Source organism: Culex pipiens, chromosome 3 (genome assembly GCF_016801865.2).
Source record: "Culex pipiens pallens isolate TS chromosome 3, TS_CPP_V2, whole genome shotgun sequence".
Classification (NCBI taxonomy): Eukaryota; Metazoa; Arthropoda; class Insecta; order Diptera; family Culicidae; genus Culex; species Culex pipiens.
In genome coordinates this window covers 89,788,637-89,812,223 of record NC_068939.1, presented here as the reverse complement: position 1 = coordinate 89,812,223, position 23,587 = coordinate 89,788,637, and the positions used below count along the sequence as shown (strand labels likewise).

General features: G+C 40.7%; 2 protein-coding genes across 2 annotated transcripts; both read left to right on the top strand.

Annotated features, from left to right (window-relative positions):
* The first annotated feature begins 3,312 nt into the window (after positions 1-3,312).
* On the top strand, positions 3,313-4,446 carry LOC128093431 (uncharacterized). The gene is made up of 3 exons (XM_052710161.1): positions 3,313-3,486; positions 3,537-3,787; positions 3,895-4,446. The coding sequence occupies exons 2-3, from the start codon at positions 3,538-3,540 to the stop codon at positions 4,266-4,268; spliced, it is 624 nt and encodes a 207-aa protein (XP_052566121.1). The 5' UTR covers positions 3,313-3,486; position 3,537; the 3' UTR covers positions 4,269-4,446.
* Positions 4,447-6,020: 1,574 nt separating this feature from the next.
* Positions 6,021-20,410, top strand: LOC120422282 (protein SPT2 homolog). The gene is made up of 4 exons (XM_039585669.2): positions 6,021-6,948; positions 7,012-8,308; positions 19,183-19,322; positions 19,394-20,410. The coding sequence occupies exons 1-4, from the start codon at positions 6,357-6,359 to the stop codon at positions 19,567-19,569; spliced, it is 2,205 nt and encodes a 734-aa protein (XP_039441603.1). The 5' UTR covers positions 6,021-6,356; the 3' UTR covers positions 19,570-20,410.
* The last annotated feature ends 3,177 nt before the right edge of the window (positions 20,411-23,587 follow it).

Here is a 23,587-nt window from a genome sequence, read left to right as displayed (position 1 = left end):
GAGATAGGAAACCTGATGCAAACAAACATCCAGCTGTAATGTAAACATACTTTGAATGTGTTGGTAAATTTCTGACTAGAAAGCCTTATGTCACCCCTGATGACGGTACTAAAAAGCATTCGGGAAGCTATGATTTTTTGCCTTCCTCAACTTAGGCGTCATCCATAAAGTATGTCACGCTAAAATCGACCAAAATTAACCCCTCCCCCCCCCCTCCCCCTTATGCCACACTTTGTCACATTGGCTCTGATCCCCCCTCGGAAAGTACGTCATGTTTTGAAGGACCGCGAGGTTAATTTTTCAAAAATGATTTAAAAATCAATTTTAAACTCTTTGTGGTCGTGCAAAAGGTCATTGTACACAGAAAAATAAGCTTTATCGCTGTAAACAATAATATCAGCAATCTAAGCTTCATTTTAGGACCCAATTTTTATCTACAACGGTAAAAAACACGATCAAAAATCATTTCTGATCATTTTTTTTTTTCATTTTAATGCAAAAAAAAAATTACTATACAACATTTTTTCGATGGATCAACTATGGTCCCCTTGGAACGAGCTGTCAAGTAGGACCTTTTCTGTCAAGAAGGATCGCGAGGTTAATTTTTCAAAATTAAATTAAAAATCCATTTTAAACTCTTTGTGGTGGTACAAAGGGTCATCGTACTCAGAAAAATAAGCTTTATCGCTGTAAACAATAATATCAGCAATCTAAGCTTCATTTTAGGACCCAATTCATTCGAGAAAGTTTTTGATTTTTAGAGGTTGCGTTTGGATTTTTTTATTTTGTTCAATGTTGTAGTGATCACAGTTTTTGAAGCATATTAAATCATTCATCAAAAACTCTGTTTCTTAAAGCATTGAATCGTGTTTGATTTATGAGTAAAGTTTATCAAACATTAAACTTTTTAAGCTATATTTAAAAAATAAATTTTCAATATTAAAGAAATAGTCTAGCGTGACGTCACAGTCTCACGTACCCCCCTCTCCCCCTTGTCACACTTGCGACAACCGCCCCTCCCCCTAGAGCGTGACGTACTTTATGGATGATGCCTTGCTGAAGAAAGGCTATAAAATCACTCGAATAATTAACTTTTTAATTTTACCTTCTAGATGCACCTTCACGTAAATATAAGCGGTGTATGCACTTCGGAAGGAATTGGTAAAGAAAAATTTGAAATGGGCAGCAGCGGCAGCGAATGCAAGCCAGAGAGGGTGAAAAAAAGCCCCAAGAAAACGCTCCTTCTTCTTTGCTTTGCTGTTCGTAAAGCTGTTTCTTGACCCCTTTCCTTCTGATCTCCATACTAGCCAATACGAGGGGTGAGACACATCTAATCAATTAAGTTTTTCTTAGTTAATTAGCGATGATATTAGTCAATTAGTTAATTGATTAGCGCTGATTTGACAGAAACAATCCCACCCTGCTTTGAAAGAGCTTGGGATTAAGAAAATGTCATAATGACAGCTGTTAAATCTGTTGCTTCGATGAAATTTTGAAATAGGGTTAGAAAAACGGTTCCAACTACGGATTTTTCCGGAAAGATATTCCTTGTTGAAGAGGATGCCGAATCGTCAATGTGTGCAGTGCAGTGAAGCGATCGAAAGAGTTTTCCGGCGGTTGGACTACCGAAACGCCCCTGAAGAAGCGTCCCGCCGAACACAACAACTTTAACCTGTGTCAGAAAGCGTCCCCCAATCAACTGATGCATCACACAATTCTGCAGCGGGCTGGTGCAGCAGAATTGGACGAGTAGGGCAAGCTAAATCGCACACGACAGGAGTCCCCCTCAGAAGAAGCGTGTCATTTACTAGGATATCCGGCTGTGGTCAGACGGGAAATCGTGGCGAAAACGATGCCAAAGAGAAAGAATCCGAAAAACTCGGTCCTTCAACGAAATTAAGTATGTCGTCTGCTAGGATCGAATGATCTTAAAAGGGACTAATTCTGATGTTCTTTCCACAAGAACAAGCGCAAGTCGCCCGTCAAGCTATGCAACATTCCAACCACTAATGCGGACCGACTTGGCAACCCCACAGCAGCGCAATCGGTCCCATTCGCGAGGCCGTTCCTGTACAACTCGGTCACTCGCGGTGATGGTGGACGTGTCTCCCGGTCGCGCTCGCGCCATTATTCGCAACGGATCTCGCAGTGCTGCTGGAAACAGAAGAAACGCCGGCCTAGAAGGTTGCGGTAGGCCGTCCGGTTCTGCAGCGACAGCTTTAATGCGCAATCGGCCGTGCTCGGCCAGCTCAATGGTCGATTGAAAGGTAGCCGTACCCCGCATCCCATATACGTTGACGGATTCCGCGGGGGTCGCGTTGGCAAAGAGGACGGCGGGGAAATTGTGCAAGACCGGGACACACCCTACAGAGATGATAAGCCACGAAGCCCAAGCGAAGTAAAAGTGTGAAATTTTTCCCCAAAAAACTGTTCTTGAGGCAATAGGGCATTGCATACCTGTGCTGATCGAGAAAAATATCTAGAGAAAGGACATTCCTCTAAGAATTTTTAAGCTGTATTTGAATCTATTGTTTGAATTTTTAATAAAATGTAAATTTTGTTGTGTTTTTCTCTAGCCAGCACGATGATGGGGTTCCCGAGGGTTAGTCACTTTCTTGTCGTTGATTTGAGACAAAAACCGCCCGGGAATTCCGCCGGCTAGACAAGTCTCTATGGTCAACTACTTAACGTTTCCCGGTGTATACTTTAGAAGAAGTCGTTCCGAATCGGCATCAAAACCGGTTACTGGATTCCGTAACGATTATGGTACCGCACATTTTGGATGATGATGCATCGCATATAATGTTAAACACTCTAGGAACTTGTCTTCCGCAAGGAAACCAGATCTGTTCCCGACACCCACATGGGCTCAACGGAAGGACCGACGAGCTGACCAAAATGCTGCACCGTCGCTTTTAACCATGCAAAATGCTTCCAAAACGGACCAGCTGGAAGTAATCATCGCTCCCACTCTTCACGACATGCTGCATCATCAACTAGATTAGGACATCGCGATCGCATACGGCTACACACAAAAAAAATTTATGGTGATGACAAAAGTAACTTACTTTTGAATTAAAAAGTTGTTAAAATTTGCAACATAAAAAGTTTTTTTCTTGTTTTGAAAATGAAAACTTTTACTGCTACAGTTTTTGAAAATTTCATTGCTCACTGATTTAAAAGTTTTTACTTTTAATTCGACTGTAAAATTTCTTTCATTTTGACGTTCTCGTGTAACCGTGTACGCCTAAGTCGCAAATGTAAACAAACACTTTGGTGGGTCCGGTGGTGCTGGTGAGTCTAGGACGCAAAGCGAAGCCGGCCGCGGCAGCAGCCAGGACTCGGACGCGGAAACCTTCGTGAGCCAAACAGCAGCAGCGGAACGCCTTCGAAGGAGAGTGGTGCAGAAGCGGGACGAGGTCGAGTGCTCGAAAAGTACAAGGCCAGCTTCCTGCAGGAACTGCAGCTGTTCCACGGCCGGAATGCGTAAGAAGGAAGCTTGGGTGTTTTGTGATTGATTTTGTTTGTTTTTGTAGGATGAGAGGTAGGAATGTGGATTCGCACCGGTTGTATTGGGTGGTGGTGGCCTGGGATTGGTGGTTAAAGGCCGATTCGCGTGAGGACTTGGGCGAGATCATTGAGGAGATGGCGCCGCCGAAGCGTTGCGTGAACTACGAGATTGCGTTGAAGAAGATTAACTTCCGGTTTTTGGACAAGTACGCGAAAGTTTATTTTCACGATGGGCCTCCGACGAAGAGGAGGACGACGAAAAGCTACATAATCGGAGGTGGTCAGCGCAGATTTTTCACTCGGTGCCGGCGGTTTACAGCACCGGTGAGTATTGAGAATGTGTGCAGTGGCTAGCCAACTTCACTTACTTCCCATCTCTTTTAGCAACTTCCCGCCCACAAACACTCACGTCGCGACGGCGCAGCTTCAGCCGAATGAATCTGGACAGTGAGCCAAAAAAAATCTGTGTCATTCTCGAAGTAGGATTACGTGCTCAAAATCGAACTCCGTTCCGAAGGCCTCCTCAACTCCATGTTCCGGATGCGCTTCCAGGGTCGGGAACTCCCCGTTCAGGCACTTTACTTTCCAGCCGGGAAACGTCGACCACCCTTCCCGAATCAATGGCCAACTCCTCCAAGACTGTCCTGATTGAGGCCGGAAACGTGACCATCGTGTTACACTGCTGTCGCGCGTCGAAGCCTCCATCCGGAACCGTCCAGCCTGGGGTATTCGGAAGTGACCGGTGGCGTACCGTATGAAGCAGAAGCTAGTGGAGAAGCGTTAAATACAAAAAAAAAGTGTTTTCCTAACATACTGTTTATTTTTTTTTACATAAATGTAAAAAACCAAGCACATTTTTCTGAAATTATCCCTGTAGTGCTAAATGTTGTTTATTCTTGCCATAAAAGGTTTCTTTTCCAATTAAAAGTAAAATACTTTTACCAATACAACGATTTTGTTCCATAAATGCATGGTAGTATCAAAAACTTTCCAACTTTTAAATTGAAAAGTTTGAACTTTCTACGAATATTCACCAACGCGAACTTTTAATCCAACGAACGATCTTTTTAAATTTAGAGTAATTTTTCTTTGTGTGTATAAACACAACTCAAAGGCCCTCCCATATTCGAATTCTTCCGTTTCCGGAAGTTGTCCTTGCGGCGCGTCCTAGCGCGTCCGCTGCTTCCTATTTGCAGCGTGATCTGTACGTATGGTGGCAATCTTTTCTGTTTTCCGGGTTTTCCAATTTAGCTGTTGATTGCAATTTCAGAGAGAAAATAAAGTTCAAAATATATTTTGGTTGGCTTTCATTTGAACATCGGTCACGTTTGTTTTGAATTTCTGACGTCTGTTCGACAGGCCAAGATAAAACAATATGGTGGGATTTCACTAATTGATTAGTGAAATCTTAATCAACTAACTGATAATTTGTAATCAATTAGCCGAATATTATAGTTGATTAGGGCATGTGTCCTGCCCCTCGAGCCAATATAGTTCACGTATAGAGTCAAGTTCTGAGCAAATGTTTGTGTGGGTGTGTGTAGGGCTGTGAACAAAAAAATGTTACTCGATTGTCTCCGGACTGGCTGAACCTAGTAGGGCTTAACGGATTTTGACCGTTGACCGTGTTGGGTTCCCATAACATATTCTTCATTCAAAATCAACAAGTTTAATTAAATACTACAAAATTTATGTTGAAAGAAACCATTTTGAATATGTTCCGGAAGATTGTAAAAAGGGTGATTTTTATTAGAAAACCCATCTTAAGTACGTTATGGAGATCGGAAGGAAATTCTTAAATTCTTAAATCGTCTTAAATTCTTAAATTCTTAAATTCTTAAATTCTTAAACTCTTAAATTCTTAAATTATTAAATTTTTAAATTCTTGAATTCTTAAATTCTTAGATTCATAAAAAACTTAATAAAAAAAATTTAAAATTAAAAAAAACCCATGCTTTTGAGGTTCGAATACTTAAAAATACTACGTTAAAAAAGGATATTAAATAAATAAAAGAATAAAGCACAAACATTTGAAATTTAGGAATTCAACAGCAAAAAATATTCGTCCTCGAAATAAAGTTGACTGGGTTAATCGGGACTGCAGTCGAATTGAAAAACTAGTCTAACTAAACTAGGCACTTATATAATAGCATAACATTTGGAAATGGACGTACTGATTTTATCGTCTTTTTTCTTTTCCAACCTTTCCAATGATATTAATCCAAGATTTAAAATACTGTGCAAAACATTGCTAAAACAGCCGTCCCGATTCACCCAAATACAGGTACGGTTGTATAAACTTTGCTCAAAATTTCAACCAAATTTGATTCGTATTTGCTCATAAATGAGCGAAAAGCTCTAGAAAACTTAAAAAAATGATCGAAATTTGTGGGTGTTTCAAAATTGTGGAATGACTGTATTTCTGCTGCATGGGCTCGCTCGAAAAGCTCAATCTGTCGCACGGATTGACAGTTCGCACAAAAAGTTAACTTGCGTATCAGTGTCAGTGCTTTCATTCATGACTTCACGGGAGAAAAGTGTTCGATTTGTTTTTCTTTGCCAGCAGTGAAGATTTTTTAATCTGGAGCAAATTTTTAGTTTTTCCAGGATTTCTGGCTTCCTTTTGAACGCGTGCGCTCCGTGATGTGTACATTCCACTAAGAAGCTGAACATTCCAGACGAGTTGAGTTGTGAAATATGTGTCGATCCGTCGCAAAGAGAAGAACCATTCCGAAGAAATTATTGCTCGCAATCGAAGGGGAAGATAAGTCGTCCGATGACGTTGGCCAAAATCTGCGCTGCGGCTGCTGAGTTTTGCGTCTTTGATTAGTGCGGAACGGAGAGCGATGCCGTGCGAGGCCTGCCACGTCCAGTTTGGGCTGATTACGCGCAAAAAGTGCTGCGCCGAGTGCCGGAGGTTGTTCTGCCGGAGCTGCCTGGAAAGGCGGGACGAGCGGATTCTGTGCCAGAACTGTCTGGTGCTCACGAAGCGGCCCCTCTCGAAGGTGGACCTGGGCCAGCTCAAGGTGAAGGAGTTGATCTTTTACCTGCAGTCGAAGCACATTTCCACTTCCGGCTGCGTCGAAAAGGACGACCTGGTCAATCTGGTGCTGGCCCACGTGAACACTGGAACGACAAACAGTCCGCGCAGCCCGCTCGGAAGTCCCGGCAGTCCTGGCGGAAATGGCACGTACGGCAGCACGACGGGCGCGTTCCACTTTAGCTCGGCATCGTCAACCGGGGGAAGTAGCGGCGGGGGTGGGAATGGTGGTGGTGGGAGGAGACGTCCGGATGGTGGCCGCGGAAGCAACTCGGGTGCGTCGTCCCGGTACGGGCAGTTTTATTCGACCAGTGCCGAAAATTGCGCCAACACGTTCGACCAGATCAAGAACACTTGCCAGAATCTGTTTTCGTCCATTTCGGAGAAGCTGGGATCGGGTGAGAGGACAGTTTTGAAGGTTAAAAGAGTTGAGTTTATTAATGTTTGAATCCCTCTTCTAGATCCCAAAAGCCAGCAGCCCCACAATCCCGGCGGACCCCGCTTCTCCAACTCTTCCACGGAGGAAAATCTGCGGCCGCGTCCAGACCGGACGTCACCGACGAGCGTTTACCAGCAGCCCCGGTTTGGCAGCAACGACGTGTACCAGGTTAATCTGCCTCCGCCAACAACTACGCCCGGGATCAGCCCAACCGACGAGGTCCGGAACGGCCCCGGTATGGTGCCAAACGCCGATGAAGACGGCGGAAGCGGCCTCACGAGCGGGGCCGACGACACGAGCGCCAATACTTCGTCCGTATCGTCGCCGGAACATCGATCAGGGGCTGCGGATGCGCTGAGCGTTCGAATCGAGAGCATGCTGGCCTCGGACGCGATACAGAACCCCGGTGGCTGTGACTGCTCCGACGATGAGGAGGAAGGCGGTGGCGAAGAACCGAAAAAGGCAGCTTCGGAGGAGAATCTGCTGCCGGAGGTGGAGCCAGCGGCGGAAGCCGGCCCGAGTCAGCGCCTTTCCGTGCCGGAATCAAACACCGACACGTGTTCTTCGTCCTTTGACGAGCTGAACCCGGAGTGCGTGGCGAGCCCGCCGGAACGCCCACCAACCGCCGACCCGACTGACCCGGAAAACTGGCAAATCGTCCACGTTCCGACGCCGTCCGCGACGACGCCGTCTCCAATCAACGAATCAACTCTTCCACAAACGACGATCAGCACGGCAACGATGACCGAACAACCCCAAGCGACGACGAACCCCGGTGATGATGTTCCTCCCGTCTGCCCGAGTCAGACGCCCCGGCGGCACTCTGACAGCAGCTTCCTACTGGCGGTAGTCCCGAGCGGGTCCCGCGGACGTTCCCCCGTACCGGAACCTCCGGCCCAGTCTAGTCAACCCTCGGTCATCACCAATAACAAGTGCTTTAAGTGCGGCAAGCGGCGGAACGGCCTGCGGAGGCAGCTGAAAAAGTTCCGCCGGCAGCTGGAAGTGACCGGCGGCGTCTGTTCGGAGGCGGAGAAGCGCCGCCAGCTGGAAGCGTTCCTCGGCTATCTGGAGCGACGGAGCAAAGGTTCGCTCGAGCTGTCCACGGATACGGACTCGATTACGGATCAGGATGCGAGCATCAGTTTGGCGTTGGACGGGGAGCCGATGGAACTGGGCGGAGGAGCGGAAGGAAGTTCGCACTATCCGAGGGGAGGGGCTGGCGACGACGAGGGACTGGAGGTGAAGATCACTGTGTACTCGTCCGGAAATCAGGATTTGGCCAACATGAGCCACCTTAAGCTCAGCGATATCAAGGAGAGGTAAGTTTTATTTGTTTCGTTATTACAGAATTTTAGATCGAGTCCTGGTTCATGTCCAGGGTGGGAGTTTGTGTAGTAGGAACTTTATATTCCCTTATACGGCCGTCGATGACCGAAGGAGATCCATCACGGCTCTGAGCAGCTGCCACTGCAATTGCAAGCAGCGCTAGGATAAGTGCAACAAGCTTCATGGTTTTGTTGTTAAGGGTTACTTTTCACTAATTACTTCGCTGGCCAAATTCGAGCTTTTATATTTGGGAAGAATGACTATCAAAAAACAGCTTTGTCATTCACTTGAACAGCCTTTTATTAAAATGTGACAATTTGGAAAATTTCCATCGATTATCAATCGCCATTGTTTACTGTTGACTTGTATCAAAAAGCATTTTATTCTTTAGAGTTGCTGACTCATCAAACACATTTTTTTAAAAGCCACAATTGGTATCATTTTAAAAGTGCATTGTCATTGGGCTGTACTGCATTTGAGATACTGGACAGCATTTCGAACATACCGTAAACTGGGGTGACTTTGATAGCCCGGGGTGACATTGATAGAAATTTGATTTGGCCACTAATTTTGATACATCCAATGTAACAGTCACATTTTGCATATATGTTCGATAATAAGCTATCCCTTAATGCTTACATACTCAAAATTCTCAAAAATGTTTAGATATTAATTTGACGGGCATTTGAAAAACCTATCAAAGTCACCCCAGTTTACGGTAATCTCATTTATTGAATGTCTTGACAAATTGTTGGATTAATTCTCCAATTGTCTACGACTTAAAACGTCGTCCAATTGTTGATTATTCTCTTGAAATTCAAAGTGTGACCCAGCTGGTGGATTGTGGAAACGGATCGTAAACCTTTGAGCGGCGAGGGTTAGAGTCGAGACGGGTATAAAAGAAAGGAGCGCACCAATGTGGGAAATGGAAGTAATTTGTGATTGTAAACGGTATTGTTTTTTTTTTTTGGTGTATCTTTTTTTTACTATTTATTCTTTAAATAGTATATTTCTTTCACTGTCCATTTTTTTCAATCTTCACCTATTTCTTCAAACAAGTGAGGTTCGAGTCCTTACTCAATATATTGAATGATCAAAGTCACACACATAACATTATTGTACTTTTGGTAATTTTTTATAACATGCTTAGGACCAAAAATTGTCACCAACACCGCGACAAAAGAAATAGCAACATATAAACATGACTCAACACTAGGAAAGATTTCAGGAGAAAACAATACAACTAGTTTTTGAATTCAAACTAAAAATAAAACAGTTTTTGCTTTAATGAAAATTGATAGGCACACTATAAATGGTTAGGCGCTTATACAGCAATTCCCCACGAAAACAGCATGGAAAAAAACAAAAGTGCTCGGATCGGGCTCAAAATTTTTGTGGGAGTTCCCTGGCCGAAATAATTAGACCCGTATTTTTTTGTTTGGCCATTAGGGTGACCTACGCCGTGTTAGGGTGGTCTGAAAAATTGCCATTTTCGTCAATTTTCGCAAAAACCACTTTTTTCGAAAAATCATAACTCCTCGTCATTTCAACCGATTTCAATTGTCTTATACGCAAATGAAAGGTGATAAGTTGGCCTTTCAAAGAAAAATAGTAAGAAGTATCAAAAATCTAGCCTAACATATGAAAAGGGCGTATGCAACTTTAAAATGCCGTTTTGACGGTGTCTGGACCAAAGAGCCTATGTCTCATACATGCTGTTGATAAGGGAAACACCATTAGATCGTTCAAGCGTATGGTCGGTTGTATTGATAGGATATTACGGTCCTGTTCAGCAACGGAGAAGGACAACCATGGGTGGTCTCTCATGCTCATGCTCATGTTCAATCTAATCATATCCAAAAATTTCCATTTGTAAAACTTAGTTTTGTTTTCAAGTTTTCAACCAGTAAAAGTCCGTTAGCGTGTGGAAATGTACCTCGTTTGCACGTGCTACTTGAACCTGGTTTTGGGTGTTTTAACAGTTTAACTGTGACAGTTAAAACCTCTAAACTTGTTTTGAGGAGCTTTTGCAAACGGGTTTTATGATACTGTGGGGAGCGGCGATAGAGAACGAAATGCCAAATTAGAATATTTATTTATAACCTACCCAATCATGTCCTCTTTCCCCGCTCCCCATGGGGTGAAAGTGGCACTTCACAGGCTAACACATTCATTACCTTTCCTTGACACAACCGGAATTGGACTGACTTGATCCGAGCTGTCCCACCTAGCTCCGCAAAAAAAAAAATCAGAAAATAAGAAATTTCAAAATATACTAAAATTGTATTTTTTAATTTCTTAATTTTACCCTCTCTGCAAAGGCGTATGAATTAATCTCAGTTGAATTGAATAATTTCTTGATTTCTGAAAAAAATATTTAAAATTCTAAAATTGAAGCTCAAAAAATTTAAAATTTAAAAATCTAAAAAAACAGGATAAATTTTTTTTTTCAAATTTCACAAAAAAAAATTCAACGTTTTAGAAATTTAAAAAAGTAGAGTAAAAAATAATAAAAATACAAGAATTCAAAAATGTAGAATTTCAAAAAATAATTCTACAAGTTTAAATATACAAATAGTTCCCTGGGCTTTGTCATAATGAGTGTCATAGGTTTGATGCTTGTTTGGCAAAGAGTATGATTTGATTCGATGTGGAATTAAAATCGAAGTTTTCAGTATATTGCTGAAGCTTCCATTTTTACACATGGACACCACTTCATGCTGCGAGAACCCACTTTGGCGCAGTCTCAGGGCTTAATCGATGGCCGGTAAGCTGTCATCGAGACAAGGAGGTTCTCCGATAGTGGAAATGAGTAATTCTCGCTGAAAGTGGACCACTATTTACACAAGGTGCTCAAAAATCAAAAGCAATGTACTTTTCCAATAGCCCCCACCAAGTTATGAATGAAACCATGTTTGGTTGGTTAAATTTGTCCTCACCTCGGCGCCACAAAGCTGAAACATTTTTTTAAATTGGTGATTTTTTGACTTAGGCGCGTCTACAAAATTGCTAATAACTTTCCAAAACTTCAACGAACCCTTTATGTTTAGGGGTGTTTTGGAAAGGAAATGAGCAGAGCTTTCGAATGCACTTGTCAGAAAAATGCCGTTCCATACATTTTTTAGCCACAAAACACAAATGTATTTTTAAAAGTCATTTTTGAAGGCCGGCGCCCCGCTTTATCGAAAAACTGACAAATCCATTCGAAAGCTGAGACGATTTCACATAAAGGACCAATAAATCTAAGGTGTATGTTCCTCCTATCTTTTTTAATCTTATTTTGATTCTGCGAGCGCAGCGCTCCGTTCGCATTTCGGGCACCCAAAATGTTGCAATTTGCTTGCCTCATTTTAAGGTTTTGTCAAAAAATATAGGTGCTCACTTTTTAAATGATAGTTTATTGTCCAAGGATCAAAATGCACTTTCGATAATTGACCAATATTTATGTTTTTGGGTTCTTTCAGGCAATTTAATGTCGAAAAATGTTTGTTTTTTCCTTTTTTATGTAAATTGCTCACTTACAATTGGGTGGACTTTTTTTCAGTAGAACTAATGAATGTCGCATGTAGGAAATTTCACTACGAACATTTTTCTCTAAAAGAAAACGTAATTTCGATACTCCAGTGCCAAGATATTTTAGTTTTAGTAAGAAAAAAAGTGCAAATTTTACAAATTTCTCAGAATTAACTAGCACGGCCTATTATTTACATGCGGCATATGTTCTGGAGGCCAGAGTATGTTTTCTTAAAATTATTTTGGTCGCTGAATTCGGATATGGAATCAAATTTCAGATAAACAGTTAAATTAGGAGCCACGCCCAAAAGTTATTTGCGGTAATATGCTGTAATTTTAATCGCTAGTGAATTCGGTCATATTTCATCTTTCGCTCACCTTTTATTGATATTTTACTCACGGATTTTTTAATGGAGAATGTTTTTTTTTTCAACTACTGATTGTTTTGAGAGGCCTCGTGGCGCGGTGGTAAGCGGCTTCGGCTGCCGATCCCTAAGTGGCTATGGGGAATACACGCAAATAATATTTGAGCGTGACTGAAATATCACTATCCACTGTTTATCTGAAATTTGATTCAATATCCGAATTCAGCGACCAAAATAATTTTAAGAAAACATACTCTGGCCTCCAGAACATATGCCGCATGTAAATAATAGGCCGTGCATGTTAATTCTGAGAAATTTGTAAAATTTGCACTTTTTTTCTTACTAAAACTAAAATATCTTGGCACTGGAGTATCAAAATCACGTTTTCTTTTATAGAAAAATGTTTGTGGTGAAATTTCCTACATGCGACATTCATTAGTTCTACTGAAAAAAAAGTCCACCGAATTGTAAGTGAGCATTTTACAAAAAAAAAGTAAAAAAACAATTTTTCGACATTAAATTGCCTGGAAGAACCCAAAAACATAAATATTGGTCAATTATGGAAAGTGCATTTTGAGCCTTGGACAATAAACTATCATTTGAAAAGTGAGCACCTATATTTTTTGACAAAACCTTCAAATGAGGCAAGCAAATTGCAACATTTTGGGTGCCCGAAATGCGAACGGAGCGCTGCGCTCGCAGAATCAAAATAAGATTAAAAAAGATAGGAGGATCATACACCTTAGATTTATTGGTCCTTTATGTGAAATCGTCTCAGCTTTCGAATGGATTTGTCAGTTTTTCGATAAAGCGGGGCGCCGGCCTTCAAAAATGACTTTTAAAAATACATTTGTGTTTTGTGGCTAAAAAATGTATGGAACGGTATTTTTCTGACAAGTGCATTCGAAAGCTCTGCTCATTTCCTTTCCAAAACACCCCTAAACATAAAGGGTTCGTTGAAGTTTTGGAAAGTTATTAGCAATTTTGTAGACGCGCCTAAGTCAAAAAATCACCAATTTAAAAAAATGTTTCAGCTTTGTGGCGCCGAGGTGAGGACAAATTTAACCAACCAAACATGGTTTCATTCATAACTTGGTGGGGGCTATTGGAAAAGTACATTGCTTTTGATTTTTGAGCACCTTGTGTAAATAGTGGTCCACTTTCAGCGAGAATTACTCAAATATCACATTTGACGGTTTCCACGCGAAATCGACCAAAAAAATATGATTTTGAACCGGACCATTCTCGATCTTCACAAAACTTGCTGGATCGTTTGTCCTACTCAAATCAACAACTCCTGTGCTCTCAGTTTAGTAATTTACAATGGCATTTGAATTTTAGGAACTTTTTTAGTTTTAAATTATTTGTAATTACGCTTAAATTGAATAAATCATATCTTTCGAAGGAGATGTTCAATAAAATCGATCGAAAGTGTGTTTTAACGGAAATCGTGCGCTCTTTTCAATGAAAATATGTCCAAAAGCCTAAACTTTCATTTTCGATCAAAAAACGGCCAAAAATCAAACATTTTTCGAAAATCAGGCTGAATACACCCTTCGATTCATTTTTTGCCATTACCATTCGAAAGAGCGGACAATTTCCTACTTTTCTTCCATAGACACCAAGTTGGAGCGAAAGCGTTTACGAGTGGTTTGTAAATAAAAACCTTTTTTCGTTTTTTTTTATTTTTTTTCCAAAAAACTAAATTACATGTTTAATGGAAAATTTTATAACAGATCCCATTTTTAAACATGAAACAAAGTTCTGCTTCCGTGTTTTTGAGTTTTTTTCTTGACGTATCAGTTTCAAATACATATAAAAGAAACGAAATAATTACTAAATATAACCAAACAGGGAGCACTTAAAGTAACATTTCCAGAACCACTTTTGTTATGGAAAAATGTTTATCTCACTCGTCAGTGTTGTTAATACCTGCAAAATAGTTTAATTTTTCCTGAATTTTTTGGGTCATTAGGGTGGTTCCTGTCGCGTCAGGGCGGTTCAAAGATGGCAATTTTGAGTATTTTTTAATAATCATTATCAAGCTTCGTTATAACTGAACTCATGCGTAATTTTTTCTTGAAACCCTTTCTTTTACAAACCGGATAACTATAGTTGGTTGAAACAATGTCAAGTAAGTCAAGGTTTTGGAAATATGTGTTTTTTTTGCAAGATCGTCATTATTGCCATTTTATGGCCCACCCTGACGCGGCAGGAACCACCCTAATGACATAACAAAAATTATGTATAAAACTATTTTGGGTAGAGAATCCCGAAAACTGTTTGCATAGATTTGAAGCAAATAACATCCAGAATAAATTTGCAGAATAAACATGCTATTGCATCAAATCTCTGAAAAGTTACAACAATTTTAGTGTAGAGAAAGCTGCAAATTTTAAAATTTTGTGATATTTATTCCCTTTATGTACACCTACTACCGTCATCAGGGTGACATTGGGTCTGGGGGGTGAGATTGGATCATACAAATTTTAGCATTTTTGTATGACCCGATCTCACCCCTGATGAAGGTACTCAAATTAATTCCAGGATGACAAATCAAATATCCTGTGTAGGATTTTAATTTTATATTAATTGTAAAAAAAAATTGAACGTCTTACACAATTTTGCTAAGCAACTTAGGTGTATTGTTGAATAAAAATGTTGTATTTACGGTGTTCCAATACAACAATTTCTACGCAAACAGCATGGCCAAACTCTAAAGTGCTCGGATCAGCATCAAATTTTCGGAATTCTCTACCCAAAATAGTTTTATACATAATTTTTGTTATGTCATTAGGGTGGTTCCTGACGCGTCAGGGAGGGCCATAAAATGGAAATTATGGCGATTTTGCAAAAAAAAGAAAACACATATTTCCAAAACCTTGACTTACTTGACATTGTTTCAACCAACTATATTTATCCGGTTTGTAAAAGAAGGGTTTTCAAGGAAAAATACGCATGAGTTCAGTTGGAACGGCGTTTGACAATGATTATTTAAAAATTACTCAAAATTGTCATCTTTGAACCGCCCTGACGCGATAGGGGGTCACCCTAATGACCCAAAATATTAGGAAAAATTAAAATATTTTGCAGGTATTAACAACACTGACGAGTGAGATAAACATTTTTCCATAACAAAAGTGGTTCAGGAAATGTTATTTTAAGTTCACCTTATTTGGTTATCTTTAGTAATTATTTCGTTCCTTTTATATGTATTTGAAACTGGTACGTCAAGAAAAAAACTCAAAAACACGGAAGCAGAACTTTGTTTTATGTTTAAAAATGGGATCTGTTATAAAATTTGCCATAAAACATGTAATTTAGTTTGTTGTAAAAAAAATAAAAAAAGCGAAAAAAGGTTTTTATTTACAAATCACTCGAAAACGCTTTCGCTCCAACTTGGTGTCTATGGAAGAAAAGTAGGAAATTGTCCGCTCTTTCGAATGGTAATGGTAAAAATTGAATCGAAGGGTGTATTCAGCCTGATTTTCGAAAAATGTTTGATTTTTGGCCGTTTTTGGATCGAAAATGAAAGTTTAGGCTTTTGGAAATATTTTCATTGAAAAGAGCGCACGATTTCCGTTAAAACACACTTTCGATCGATTTTATTGAACATCTCCTTCGAAAGATATGATTTATTCAATTTAAGCGTAATTACAAATAATTTAAAACTAAAAAAGTTCCTAAAATTCAAATGCCATTGTAAATTACTAAACTGAGAGCACAGGAGTTGTTGATTTGAGTAGGACAAACGATCCAGCAAGTTTTGTTAAGATCGGGAATGTTCCGGATTTTGAGTGGTCGATTTCGCGTGGAAACCGTCATTTGTACAATGAACCGCTACATATGTGATTTTTCCCTATCTTAATGTGGGTGTCAGGTTAGGATGCAGGTTTTTTAAAATTTAGTTTTTGTTGAATTTAGGATTTTAACTATTAATATCAACTTTTAATACTTTGCCTTTAGTTATTTAGGGACAAAATTAGTAACAGTGAATTTAGTAATTCTATCAGAATCGGTGATTTTCATTCAAGTAGCATAACCACCATTATGATTTGTCAAAATTTCCGTAGAGTCTCGATCAATCAATAGTGAAATGATATCGGACTTAGTTCGTTGATCTGTTGAACTAACGGTTGTTGGATTATGATTGTATCGACCATTGTTGCGAATCGAGGATCTACTGGAATTCTGACGATCTAATGGTCGTCTCTATTTCAATTCACGACTTGTAAAAAATGAACTGTTATTCATTTTTTTTGTTTTTCTAAAAGAAGTCAGACAGGTTTAACAAGAAACGTTTTTTTGGCTATTGATTAAAATGTCGGGGATTTGAGATAAGAGTAGTTTTCGGATAGCTTGCTTTAAATCTTGTATTCAATTCAAGTTAGGTAGTTATCCGCAAATGAAAATTTGGACTTGTATGAATAATTGAACATTTTGGACTTATGAATAACACACAACTGTGCATTTATTCTAGAGTCAGATCCATACAAAAATTATAAATTCCAGAATGAAAAACGAGATATTAATAAAATTTAGAATTAAGAAATTCAGCAATACCAAAAACGCATTTTTGGATTTCGAAATTTTTGAGAAAAAATATTTAAAATTCTTAAAAAAAAGTTCAAAAATTCAAAAAACTAAGAAAAATTAAAAAATAAAAATTTTAGAGATCTCATAATTTAAAATTTTTAAAATTTTATAATGTGTAGTTTCTAAAATTAAAAAAAACATCAAGAACTTTAACATTTAGAATTTCAATATTTCTGAAATCTTTAAGTTTAATATATACAAATAGTTATCGCGGCAAGGTCTTCCGTAGGTCTACACCCGAACATGTGACGTGGGATTGCATGAATCTTCAGCTGCTGCCGGACGGGTGTATTCTTAAATTACCGAACTACCGAAATATACAAAAAAAAAAAAAAAAAATCAAATTATTCGCTCTACAGCATTGCCTTGGCGTTCTCGATTGCGAGATTCCTACTCGAAACTAGGTGTTCGAAGGCTTGATTGTTGAGGCAATTGCAAACCTCTTTTTACACCTAAGCTTCCATCCACCTCGGGATTCGAACTGATGACCTTTGGATTGTTAGTTCAAATGCCTACCAGCGACTCCACCGAAGCAGGACCCAGGGAGACGACTCCTACACCTGGACTGAGCTAACGACCTAACCATAAGGTTAGACCGGGACCAACATTTACTTCCCCATCCGACGGAAGGTGTGATCAGAAAAATCTCGTCTCATAATTTGCCACCGGGACCTTCTGGGATCGAACCCAGGCCGACTGGGTGAGAGGCAACCACGCTTGCCCCTACACCACGGTCCCGGTCCCAAAACCGAAATATACAAATAGTTATGTATTTGATTATTTTCCCTGAAATTTTCAGGAGTTAAAAAATAATAATTCTGGAATAAAAAAATAAGATATTTAAAAATTCAGGAATTAAGAAATTCAGCAATACTAAAATTGCATTTCTGAATTTCTCAATTTTTGAAACGAATGTTTCAAATTCAAAAACTTTTATGTTTAGAGACTTTAAAATTCAAGAATCTAAAAATGCAAAACCTAAAAAAAACTATTTTGAAAATACGTTTCGAAAATATATAAAAAATAAGCAATTCAAAAATCGAGAATTTCAATACTTCAACTTATTGATTCAAATATACAAATACTTATGTATTTTAATTTTGTTTTCCTAAAATAAAAAAAAATTCTAAAATTTTGAAATGGAAAAATAAGATATTTAAACATTAAAGAATTAGGGAATTCAATAATGTAAATATTCAAAAATTCTAAAACAAAACTAAAACATTGACATTTGGAAATCCAGAAATAAAAAAAATCCAAAATTTCAATAAACTCAAATCTATCAAATCAAATAATGAAATAGGTAATTGAAAGACCATCCAATGAGTTTAATAGGTTAAAAATCTGGCAATTATGTCTCAAGTTATGACCACTTAATTCAGGGGTGCTCAAAGTTTTTGGAGGCCGGGCCAAATTTGAAGCTCAAATGTGCTCGCGAGCCAAATTTACAAAAAAGGTTATAAAACAAATTCAATTACTTTATTTTAATTTAAAAGATTTAATTTCTGTTATTAAAAAAAAAGTCAATTCAAAATAATAGAAACCACAAAATAACGGTTTTCTATTGGTATTGTTGATTTTATTGCTTCAGGTATATGTATGGTCAGTTCATAAAAGGGTCATTATGACTTGCAAATTAATAAAGAAAACTTATATTTTTGCAACTATTACAAAATTCTATTTAAGTTAAACTTGAACGTTTTTTTTTTCAATATTTCCAAAAATGTTTGATGAAAGTTTTAACTGTTTTAGTTATAATTTTTTTTAAAAAAATTATTTCTATCCTAAAGTGGGGATCAAAATATTGATAAATCATAAGTTTTTTTTTATTAACAAAATATAAAAAGATTAGCATATCAAAGTTTAAACTAAACCTTAATTTTGAAAAAGTACAATATCACTTTACAAGTGGTCGACGGGCCATTTTACAAATTGGGTCCGCGGGCCACAAACTATCACCTCGCGGCCCACGTTTGGCCCGCGGGCCATACTTTGGTCATCCCTGACTTAATTGATATTGAAAAAATCTAATAACAGAATGTCGTGTTTTTTATTGGAATTTTCCACAATTTATGTTAAAGCTATTACAAATTTATGTTTACCTTCCTCACTGAGGAAAGGCTATAAAATCTCTCAAAAATTTAATTTTTAAAATACACCCCCTAGACATACTTTCACGTACAGCTATCGATGGGATTCATGAATGGTGGGGCTCACGGACCTTCCAGGAACTTGTCAGGCCCCAGCACCAATTTTGGGAAACACTGGCATTTTGTATGACCCAATCTCACCCCCCTAGAACCAATGTTACCCCTGATGACGGTATTAATTTTAATGATTTGGAAAAAATAAAAACACGTAGTTAATTCCGGCACCGCGCAATCTCTTTTCAGCGCTGATCTGGACGTCCTGTCGGTGAAGCAGCTCAAGGAGCTGCTGATGCTGAACCGTGTCGATTTTAAGGGCTGCTGCGAAAAGCCGGAACTGCGCGAGCGTGTCCTCCGACTGTGGCGGGACTTTAAGTCGATTCCATGTGAGAATGCTTTTTTTTCAATTTTGAACTTTTCTTTACAGTGCAAATTTCCATTTTCTTTTTTTTCGCAGCGATCGAGAAGCTGACGACGGACGATTTGTGCAAGATCTGCATGGACGCGCCGATCGAGTGCGTCATTCTCGAGTGTGGCCACATGACCACGTGTACGGCCTGCGGCAAGGTCCTCAGCGAGTGTCCCATCTGTCGGCAGTACATCGTGCGGGTGGTTCGATTCTTCCGGGCGTAACCGGGGGGCGGGGACGCGGGCCAGCAAGGAATTGTAAAGGTTGAAACTATAGCTTTGTGGTGGTGAGCTCTCGGTGAGAGCGTTTGGTACTACACTATTTATAATGGAAAAAGTAGGAAAAAAAAAGAAAGAAAGAGCGAGGGAGAGGGGTTTATTAGAATTTTGCTCACGGCGGTGGCATCACACACATTCACACAGCGGACAAGTCAAATTTAGATATTTCGTGTTAAGGAAATTGTGATTCTAAGCTAGTAATTTGTTTGGAACGACAACAAAACAATAAACCATGTGAAAGAAGGCAAACAGCAAAACGAAATTATAATATATTCACGGAACTAAAATAGTCACGTCAAAAATGGTGTTTATTGTACAAGACAATGAAGGTGGGGAAGAAATCAAGGATTGTGCTCTAGGTGTGTAAGTGGAACGAAACGTACTTTGCTGTACCCTCACTCACACACTCATAACAGACACACACACAGATAATCTGTATTTGTTAAAATTTGTTAATATTTTATAGTTTCTTTAATCTACCAAGTGATAATCACGGATAGTAAGATGATTCAGGTTGGTTTGAAACCGAGTGCAAACAACTTGCCAAGTACGAAATTAGAGCAACTAACTAGAAGAAGCTGGCAAAATAAAATAAGAAAACAAACTAGTATCGATTGTTTCTCTCTTCAAACTGTGTGTTATTTATTTGAAAAAAGATGAAACCTCACTACCTTACCTATAAAAAACAACAACAAAAAACCTACATCTGAAGCCCCCTATATTACATAATAGCAATGTTTTCAAACACTACCAGTAACTATTAAATGAAGAACTAAACTAGTTTCGTAAAACAAAAAAACAGAAAATGAGAATTAAAAACAAAACAAAAACATAAAACCAATGTTTACTGCTGAATATTTCCAACGTTTTCCATACTTTAACTTAACGCATGTAATGTTCAAATCATTGAATAAAATGTACAAAAAACGAAACCGTTTGCTTTATTCCTAATCCGAAACAGAAGACAAATCCTTTTTTTTTTTCAAAATCGCGAAATACATAAGCATGAACTTGGTCGACTGCCTGACTTAACACTCCTTTGTAACCATGGGGCACCGCGATACGACTTGTGGACACTAGGGTGGAATCGATATGGGAAAGTTTAAAATGATAAAAATCCAATCAGCAACACATTTTTTAGGTCCCTTTTAGGGTCCCAAACAACCTTCCAAAGTTTGGGAGCAATTGGTTAAGCCCACGATTGGCGCAAAGCGAATGAAATTTGTATGGGAATTACAATGGGGAATCTTGCATTTTCCCATTTTTGAATTTACAAAATTCAAATTTTATTATTTTATGAAATTAACGCCGTAGAAGTATAGCCCTGGATGTCCCGAATAACTCTGCCGAAGACAGTGTGGTGGTGCAATCAATCGCATTGATGCACCCCCCGTTAAATAGCACACGCATACACTCACACACTCACACCCGCGAAGAGAGAAAAACCACATGAATAAAACACACTGTTTTCTAACCTCGAACGAGACGGTTCGTTTTTATTCACGAGTCCCGAATCGGTCCCCACAATTGGTGACCCCGACGCGTAAAAGCGGAAGTTTCGACAATGCCCGACCCCGATCCTACCGTCGTCGAAAACGCAGCAGTGGCCGCCAGCGTGGCCGTAAGACTTCCGGATTTCTGGAAGAACGATCCGGGCATGTGGTTCGCACAGGCGGAGGCGCAGTTCGAGTTGGCCAACGTAGTGCGGGACCACACCAAGTTCAATCACATTGTGGCCAAGATTGACCAGACGGTGATTTGTCACGTCGCCGACATTATTACGAACCCGCCGGAAGCTAACAAATACGCAGCGGTAAAGGAGCGCCTGATTTCTCGGTTCCAAGTTTCGCCTCAGGGCAGATTGGAACGCCTTCTGAATGCCTGCGATCTGGGGGACATGCGGCCGACCCATCTGCTCGCGAAAATGATGGAACTTTCGGCAGGTCTGAAAATCTCCGACGACCTGCTCAAGATGCTGTTCCTTCAGCGACTCCCGCCGGACGTCAAGAACATTCTCACAATCAGCGACGGGACGACGGTCGGCAAGCTGGCAGAAATGGCGGACAAAATGATGGATTCCTCAACGCGTCACGTTTCCGCCGCGTCCAGCGCTCCCACGACGAAGCCCGAAGACCCCGATCCAGTTCCCGGAGCACGTATGGAGACGGAGACGAAATCTGCTGGTTCCACCGGAAGTACGGCGGCCGTGCTCTGAGGTGTCGGGACCCCTGCAAGTTCCAGAATCAAAAAAACTAGTTCCGCGTTCACCACAGTCGGCGGAGGTGGACGGAAGTACTCAAAGCCGCCGAATTTTGTTGTATGATCGCACAAGCAACACACGATTCCTGATTGACACAGGCTCGGACGTCTCCTTGATTCCGGCCACTAACAGAGACCGGATGAAAGGAGCAGCGGCATTCGATCTACACGCGGCCAACGGCTCTCGTATCAAGGTGTACGACAAGCGCGTGCTGACTACCGATTTGGGACTGCGACGCAGGTTCAACTGGCTCTTCCTGGTCGCTGACGTTGGAATGGCTATAATCGGCGCGGATTTCCTAGCGGCCTTCGGAATCGTCGTTGACCTGAAACACCGCCGTCTGATCGACGGACTCACCAAACTGTCGTCTACCGGCGGTCTAACAACCGCAAGCGTCCACAGCGTAACGGTCGTGGCCACGGATCATCCGTTTCGAGACCTGCTCGTCGAGTTCCGTGACGTCACCCTTCCGACGACCATGAAATCTGCTGCGCAACACGACGTCACGCACCACATTCAAACGAAGGGTCCTCCGGTGTCGAGCAAATGTCGACGTTTAGCACCAGATAAGCTGGAAGCCGCTAGGAAGGAGTTTCAGGTCATGAGTGAACTCGGGATTTGTCGTCCGTCCAGCAGCAGCTGGGCGAGCCCTCTCCACTGCGTGCAGAAGAAGAACGGCCAATGGAGATTTGTTGGAGACTACCGCGGCCTGAACCAGGTGACCGTCCCTGATCGCTACCCTGTCCCGCATATTCACGATCTACTGAACGCATTCCAGGGGAAGTCGATCTTCACCACGCTCGATCTCGAAAGGGCTTATCATCAGATCCCGGTTGAGGAGGACGACATTCCAAAAACGGCGGTGATTACTCCATTTGGGCTCTTCGAGTTCACCCGAATGCAGTTCGGCTTGTGCAACGCCAGTCAGACCTTCCAAAGGTTTATGCACAAGGTCTTCGCGGACATGGAGTACGTCGTAGTCTTCGTAGATGACATCTGCATTGCTTCGGCTTCTCCCGACGAGCACTACATGCACGTGCGCAAAGTGTTCGAGCGATTGCAGATGTACGGGCTGGTCATCAACGTTCCGAAGAGCCACTTCGCGCAAAGCACCGTGGAATTCTTGGGCTACACCGTCAGCGGTGACGGTATCCTTCCACTGCCCGATCGAGTTAAAGCTGTTACCGAGTTCAAGTTGCCGTCAACCGTCAAGCAGCTTCGTCGATTTCTGGCCCTGGTTAACTGTTACAAAAGGTTCCTGCCGCACGCGACAGACACGCAGTCTCACCTGCGAGATTTGATACCGGGCAACAAGAAGAACGATTCGCGGAAGCTGGAGTGGACCGACAATGCTAGGGAAGCATTCGAAAAGTGCAAACAGTCGTTGGCCACCGCGACTCTTCTGCACTATCCGGATTCGACGAAGCCTCTGAGCCTGCTGATCGATGCGTCGAATACAGCAGCTGGAGCAGTCCTACAGCAGTTCGCCGACGGCCAATGGAATCCTTTAGGGTTCTACTCCGAGAAGTTCAGTCCATCCCAGCAGAGGTACACAGAAAAAAAATCATGGTAATATTACATCTGGGAAGGGGTACATCTTTTATGTCAGAAAAAAGGTGTAATTTTACCTCTGGAAATGTGTAATTTTACCACTTTTCTGTTGTAATGTCACTTTTTCAGTCTAAATTGAGGTAAAATTACATC

Bases quoted from the DNA above. Each gene is read 5' to 3' on its own strand.
- LOC128093431 (XM_052710161.1), top strand. From the start codon at position 3,538: ATGAGAGGTAGGAATGTGGATTCGCACCGGTTGTATTGGGTGGTGGTG. The intron at 3,788-3,894 runs GTGGTCAGCGCA...CATCTCTTTTAG, and splicing joins GAAAAGCTACATAATCGGAG to CAACTTCCCGCCCACAAACA.
- LOC120422282 (XM_039585669.2), top strand. From the start codon at position 6,357: ATGCCGTGCGAGGCCTGCCACGTCCAGTTTGGGCTGATTACGCGCAAA. The intron at 6,949-7,011 runs GTGAGAGGACAG...TCCCTCTTCTAG, and splicing joins TTCGGAGAAGCTGGGATCGG to ATCCCAAAAGCCAGCAGCCC. The intron at 19,323-19,393 runs GTGAGAATGCTT...TTTTTTTCGCAG, and splicing joins GGACTTTAAGTCGATTCCAT to CGATCGAGAAGCTGACGACG.